General features: G+C 38.7%; 2 protein-coding genes across 2 annotated transcripts in view; both read left to right on the top strand.

Moving 5' to 3' along the window:
- Positions 1 to 48: 48 nt before the first annotated feature.
- Positions 49 to 7,092, top strand: part of LOC126278599 (gastrula zinc finger protein XlCGF57.1-like) — a 486,383-nt gene continuing 479,339 nt past the window's right edge. Inside the window, exon 1 of the mRNA XM_049978828.1 lies at positions 49 to 63. The gene's annotated coding sequence lies outside the window, so the exon portion shown is untranslated. The remainder of the gene's footprint in view (positions 64 to 7,092) is intronic.
- Positions 82 to 7,092, top strand: part of LOC126278598 (zinc finger protein 726-like) — a 232,057-nt gene continuing 225,046 nt past the window's right edge. Inside the window, exon 1 of the mRNA XM_049978820.1 lies at positions 82 to 1,575. Coding sequence (XP_049834777.1) covers positions 1,484 to 1,575 — 92 coding nt within the window. The 5' untranslated portion in view covers positions 82 to 1,483. The remainder of the gene's footprint in view (positions 1,576 to 7,092) is intronic.

Raw genomic sequence — 7,092 nt, 5'->3', positions numbered from 1 at the left:
GGGCGTGGAAACTGAGTTTTCAATTTTCACTTAGAATTTAAGATTTGACACCTACAATGAACTGTAAGTATATTGCACAACAAATAAATGTTTGTGCTGCCCATTTCCATCCGTTGTAATTTTTATACAATTTCATTTAGTTCCATTTCGCGAAAGAAATGGGTTGTAGCAAACGAACTCCAGTCCAAAGAAATAATCCCTACCTTCAGCGCCTTTAAGTTATACAATATTCAAGACAGTTTGAGTTGTGATGCTAGCAAACAAGCGGTGTTTATTTTGAAACGAAAGATGTGTTGCGTTATAAAAGTTTCTCATACAACGTGTTTTTCTGTTGTGTGACCCAGAGAAACTAATGAATTTGTCTATTTGAGAACCTATGTCAATCCATTCGCTGGTGGAACATGAAGGGCTTTTAAACTGTTCTGTGGAGAGCTTTGCTAAATAGTAAACGTACTTTCTAAAGATGTAATGCCGTTGTACTCGCGTAATAATTATTTCAAATACTTATAAAACGATGATTAGTATCACGCTTTCTTGCTGTAACAGAGAGAACATGAAATAAACCTACTCTTTCCAAAAATATCTTTTATTCGATTTATGGATAAGTTCATCTGTAATTGTTCACATTCTGTATAGTACCGTAGTAGGAAGTTAAATGAAAAAAAAGGCCCGTTTTCTTGCAGTGAAATACATGGCGCTAGGTACCTCTAGAAGGTAAAGACAGGATTGCATTTTAAACATTACGGAAGAAATTGCATTATATTTCAGAATTTAATGATCATGATGTGAAAATGAATTTATCATCTACTGTTCGTGTGCTTTCAATTTTAATAGTTCAGAATTGGTATTTCTTCTAAGAATATGTTTAGTTTCGGAAATAAACCTAAGATTAATTTGTGAGAAACAGTATGGCAACAGATTTAAAAGATGTCCTGTGTGATTTCTCATAGTATGCATGTATATTCTTATTTACGTTTAATAAAGAATCATACATGTTGATAGAAATGAAAGTCAGGAACGTTAGTGCTTATTTGTAAATACCTGACAGTAGGTAATGATAAGGAAAGGTGCTACTCACTATATAGCAGACATGCTTGGCATGGCACAACAAAAAGAATGTCACAATAAAGCTTTCGGCAGGTAAGACCTTAGTCAACAATAGTGTGTGTATTGTTGACAAAGGCCGAAACCTTTGAGACATTCTTTTTGTTGTGTCTATCTGCTACTCAGCACATCCGCTATATGGTGAGTGGCAACTTCCCTTTTCATAAATTGTTACATTCAATCCTGGATTTTCTATTGCTTGTCATGTAGAGCTATCTTTCCATTTTGTTGAAATGTTTTAGAGTATTATGAAAATTCAAAATGTGAATACAGCAACGCAAGTAAAATTCTGATAATCATAAAAAAATGAAAACACAAGATAGTTTACTTTAGTGCTTTGGAAATCTTATTACATGCACATAGTGAGACCTGCACAGTGATGACTTGTAGAACGGAAAAAAAAAAAAAAAAACATCTAACAGGCATTTTGACAATGACACTGCTATACAGAGAAATAAAAAGAATTAACAGGTAATTGAAATGAAAACTTTATGAACTACATTAATTAAGTAAATTTGAATGAGGGCTGCTAACGTGGAAAAAAACTGCTGTTTAATGACAATCACTTATTCGGGCATGGCAGAGATTACATGAAAAAGTAGCTTTTCACAGATTAGTTTGCATCTACTTTCAAGCATGTGCCAGTTCAGTTCTTTCAGCATCTCCGTCATACTCGTGTGTCAAACATGTGGCAATTATGCTGCCCTTCTTTGTTTCCATTCAATAGCCTTTGATAGTCCTATATGGTATGAGTCTCTCACACTTACGCTGTATTGCGCAAGTGTTTTGTATTCAGTTTCTTTGTAGACTGAATGCATTTCCCTAGTATTCTACCAGTCAATAGCAGTCTGGCACCTGCTTCACCTACAACTGAAACCATGTGATTGTTCCATTTCATATCCCTGCAGATTGTTTCAGAAAGGTAATTGTATGACTGACTGATTCCAGATGTGACACTTCCCTGAGGCACACCTGAAGTTACTTTCCCATCTGTCGATGACGGTCCATTCAAGATAACATACTGTGTCCACCCCACCACCCATCAATAAATCGTCAGTCCCGTTACAAGTCTCACTTGATACTCCACATGATCATTGTACTTTTGATAAGACTATGCATGATTACTGAGTCAGATGCATTTTGGAATTCAAGAAGCATTGTATCTGACTGTATTGGTCCATAGCTTTTAGGATACATCACATTACAAAAGCTCATATTACATCTCACATATTCAATATTTGCAGAATTCATTGTCGTTTGTCAAGGAGGAGGTCATTTAGTTCAAAGCATTTCATTAGATCTGGGCTTAGAATGTGTTCCGAGAGCCTACAACAAATACCTGTCAATGATACTGGATGGTAGTTTTTTGGATCAGTTCTGCTGCTCTACTTGTAGATGGGTGTGGTCCACGCACTCTTCCAACCTCTGAGCACAGTGCTTTGTTAATGAGATTGTTGTTGTTGTGGTCTTCAGCCCTGAGACTGGTTTGATGCAGCTCTCCATGCTACACTGTCCTCTGCAAACTTCATCATCTCCCAGTACCTACTGCAACCTACATCCTTCTGAATCTGCTTAGTGTATTCATCTTTTGGTCTCCCTCTACGATTTTTACCCTCCATGTTACCCTCCAATACTAAATTGGTGATCCCTTGATGCCTCAGAACATGCCCTACCAACTGATCCCTTCTTCTAGTCAAGTTGTGCCACAAACTCCTCTTCTCCCCAATTCTATTTTATACCTCCACATTAGTTATGTGATCTACCCCTCTAATATTCAGCATTCTTCTGTAGCACCACATTTCGAAATCTTCTACTCTTTTGTTCTCCAAACTATTTATCGTCCATGTTTCACTTCCATACATGGCTAAACTCCATACAAATACTTTCAGAAACGACTTCCTGACACTTTACTCCATACTCAATTTTAACAAATTTATCTTCTTCAGAAAAGCTTTCCTTGCCGTTACCAGTCTACATTTTATATCCTTTCTACTTCGACCATTTTGCTCCCCAAATTGCAAAACTCCTTTACTACATTAAGTGTCTCATTTCCTAATCTAATTCTCTCAGCATCACCTGACTTAATTCGACTACATTCCATTATCCTCATTTTGCTTTTGTTGATGTTCATCTTATATCCTCCTTTCAAGACACTGTCCATTCCATTCAGCACTCTTCCAAGTCCTTTGCTGTCTCAGACAGAATTACAATGTCATTGGCGAACCTCGAAGTATTTATTTCTTCTCCATGGATTTTAATACCTACTTCAAATTTTTCTTTAGTTTCCTTTACTGCTTGCTCAATATACAGATTGAATAACATCAGGCAGGGACTACAACCCTGTCTCACTCCCTTCCCAACCACTGCTTCCCTTTTGTGTCCCTCGACTCTTATAACTGCCATCTGGTTTCTACACAAATTGTAAATAGCGTTTCGCTCCTTGTATTTTACCCCTGCCATCTTTAAAATTTGAAAGAGAGTATTCCAGTCAACATTGTTAAAAGCTTTCTCTAAGTCTACAAATGCCAGAAACATGGGTTTGCCTTTCCTTAATATATTTTCTAAGATAAGTCGTAGGGGTCAGTATTGCCTCATGTGTTCCAATATTTCTGCGAAGTCCAAACTGATCTTCCCCGAGGTCGGCTTCTACCAGTTTTTCCATTCGTCTGTAAAGAAATCGCGTGTTTTTTTCCCCCCCAGCTGTGACTTATTAAGCTGATAGTTCGGTAATTTTTACATCTGTCAACACCTGCTTTCTTTGGGATTGGAATTATTATGTTCTCCTTGAAGTCTGAGGATATTTCGCCTGTTTCATACATCATGCTCCACCAGATCTTGATTCTAACCCCCAGACACCAGTTTCTCAGAACTCCTCCTTGGTTCTTGCCTGCATTAATTTCTTCCGTCTCAGCTGTTCTTCACTGTAACTACTCCTTGCTTCACTCCATTTTAGTTTTCTACGTCTTTCTTGCCTTTCCCATCTATTTTTCATCGTCCCCTGTCACGTCTGTCACATATTATGCACATAGCTTCTCACACTTACTGAATCTCCCCTGACCCACAGTTGTGGGTGACTTTCCCAAAATCTACTCATTTTCCTAGACATCTCCAGTCCTTTTCCTTGACTCTTCTTCCTTCTCCTTCAAACCTTCTGCCTGGAGTAGGAGCCACTGGTTCCGAAAGCTTGCCAATCAAACAGTCCTTTATGTGTGTGTTCTGCCCCTGCTTGGTGAGTAAATTTTTTATGTATCTGATTAAATAATTTTGTCAATAATTGATTGACCGAGCGAGGTGGCGCAGTGGTTAGCACACTGGACTTGCATTCGGGAGGACGACGGTTCAATCCCGTCTCCAGCCATCCTGATTTAGGTTTTCCGTGATTTCCCTAAATCGTTTCAGGCAATTGCTGGGATGGTTCCTTTGAAAGGGCACGGCCGATTTCCTTCCCCATCCTTCCCTAACCCGAGCTTGCGCTCCGTCTCTAATGACCTCGTTGTCGATGGGACGTTAAACAACACTAACCTAACCTTAATAATTGATTGTCTTAGAGGTTGTAGAGAGTTTTAGAGAGAGCATTAGGGAGTAACTGACAAGAACAGAGGAAAGGAATACTGTAGAAGAAGAATGGGTACAGAGGATCAAGTAGCTAAAAAGATGAGGGCTAGTAGAAATCCTTGGCTAACACAAGAGATATCAAATTTAATTGATGAAAGGAGAAAATATAAAATGCAGTAAATGAAGTAGGCGAAAAAGAATAAGAATGTCTCAAAAATGAGATCGGCAGGGAGTACAAAATGGCTAAGCGATTCTTGATGGCTAGTGTACAAATGTAAGGATATAGAAGCATATTTCACTGGGGGTAAGACAGATGCTGGTGTGTAGGAAAATTAAAGAGACTTCCAGAGAGAACAGAACTACATGTATGAATATCAAGATTTCTGGTGTAAAAGCAGTCCTAAGCAAAGAAGGGAAAGCAGAAAGATGGAAGTATGTAGAGGGTCTGTGCAAGGGCGATGTACATGAGGGCAATATTATGAAAATGGAAGATGACGTAGATGCAGATGAGGTAGGAGGTATGATACTGCATGAAGCATTCGACAGAACACTGAAAGACCTAAGGTGAAACAAGACCCTGGGAGTAGACAACATTCCATTATAACTACTGATAGCCTTGGGAGAGCCAGCTATGACAAAACTCTTCCATCTGGTGAGCAAGATGTATGAGACAGGCAAAATACCTTCAGACTTCAAGAAGAATAGAATAATTCCAATTCCAAAGAAAGCAGGTGCTGATAAGTGTGAAAGTTAGCGAACCATCAGTTTACTAAGTCACAGTTGCAAAATAATAATACGAATTCTTCACAGAAGAATGGAAAATCTGGTAGCAGATGATCCTGGGGAAGATCAGTTTGCATTCCATAGAAATGTATTAACACGCTAGGCAATACTGACCCTAAGACTTATCTTAAAAGATAGCTTAAGGAAAGGCAAACCTACGTTTATAGCATTTGTAGACTTAGAGGAAGCTTTTGATAGTGTTAAAATGTAAATGTCATGTGACTAGGGCCTCCCGTTGGATAGACCATTCGCCTGGTGAAAGTCTTTCGATTTGGCGCCACTTCAGCGACTTTCATGTCAATGGGGATGAAATGATGATGATGAGGAGGACAACACAACACCCAGTCCCTGAGCAGAGAAAATCTCCGACCCAGCCGGGAATCGAACTCGGTCCCTTAGGATTGACAGTCTGTTGCACTGGCCAGTCAACTACCAGAGTTGGACTTTGACAGTGTTGACTGGAACACTCTCTTTCAAATTATGAAGGTAGGAGGGATAAAATACAGGGAGCAAAAGGTTATTTACAGTTTGTTCAGAAATCAGATGGCAGTTATAAGTGTCGAAGGTTACGGAAGGGAAGCAGTGGTTGAGAAGGGAGTGAGACAGGACAGTAGCCTATCTCCAGTGTTATTCAATCTGTATATTGAGCAAGTAGTATAGGAAATGAAACAATAATTTGGAGTAGGAATTGAAATTGAGGGGGAAGAAAAAAAAAAAGGTTTGCCAATGACATTGTAATGTTCGGAGACAGCAAAGGACTTGGAATAACAGTTGAACAAATGGACAGTGTCTTGAAAGGAGGATATAAGATGAACATCAACAAAAGCAAAACGAGGATAACGGAATGCAGTCAAATTAAATCAGGTGATGCTGAGGGAATTAAATTAGGAAATGGGACACTTAAAGTAGTAGATGTGTTTTGCCATTTGGGCACCAAAATAACTGATGATGGTCAAGGTAGAAAGGATATAAAATGTAGACTGGTGATGGCAAGGAAAGAGTTTCTGAAGAAGAGAAATTTGTTAACATCAAGTTTAGATTTAATTGTCAGGAAGTCTTTTTCTGGAAGTATTTGTGTGATGTGTAGCCATGTATGGAAGTGAAATGTGGATGATTAACAGTTTAGACAAGGAGAGAACAGAAGCTTTTGAACTGTGGTGCTACAGAAGAATGCTGAAGATTAGATGGGTAGATCACATAACCAATGAGGAGGTACTAAACAGAATTGAGGAGAATAGGAATTTGTGGCGCAATTTGACTAGAAGAAGGTGTTGGTTGGTGACACATTCTGAGGCATCAAGGAATCACTAATTTGGTATTGAAGGACAGCATGGAGGGTAAAAATCATAGAGGATGGCCAAGAGATGAATACACTAAGCAGATTCAGAAGGCTGTAAGTTGCAGTAGTTACTCGTAGATGAAGAGGCTTGCACAGGATAGAGTAGTGTGGACTGAATACAATAACAAGAATGAAATTGGGACATTACTCCTAGGTTTTCCTTTGTAAAAGAACATATGGAAACAGAGTGAAGCATTTTTGTCTTTAATCTCCCACCTGTAATTTTAGTTCCTATTTCACTGTTAGTGTCTGGATACTAGCTTTGGCGCCACTATAAACCTTTATATAAAACCCATATTGCTTGGGTTTTT

The sequence above is a fragment of the Schistocerca gregaria genome, chromosome 6 (genome assembly GCF_023897955.1).
Source record: "Schistocerca gregaria isolate iqSchGreg1 chromosome 6, iqSchGreg1.2, whole genome shotgun sequence".
NCBI lineage: Eukaryota > Metazoa > Arthropoda > Insecta > Orthoptera > Acrididae > Schistocerca > Schistocerca gregaria.
Note: the sequence above shows the minus strand (reverse complement) of the source record. Positions and strands in the feature narration are given on the sequence as shown.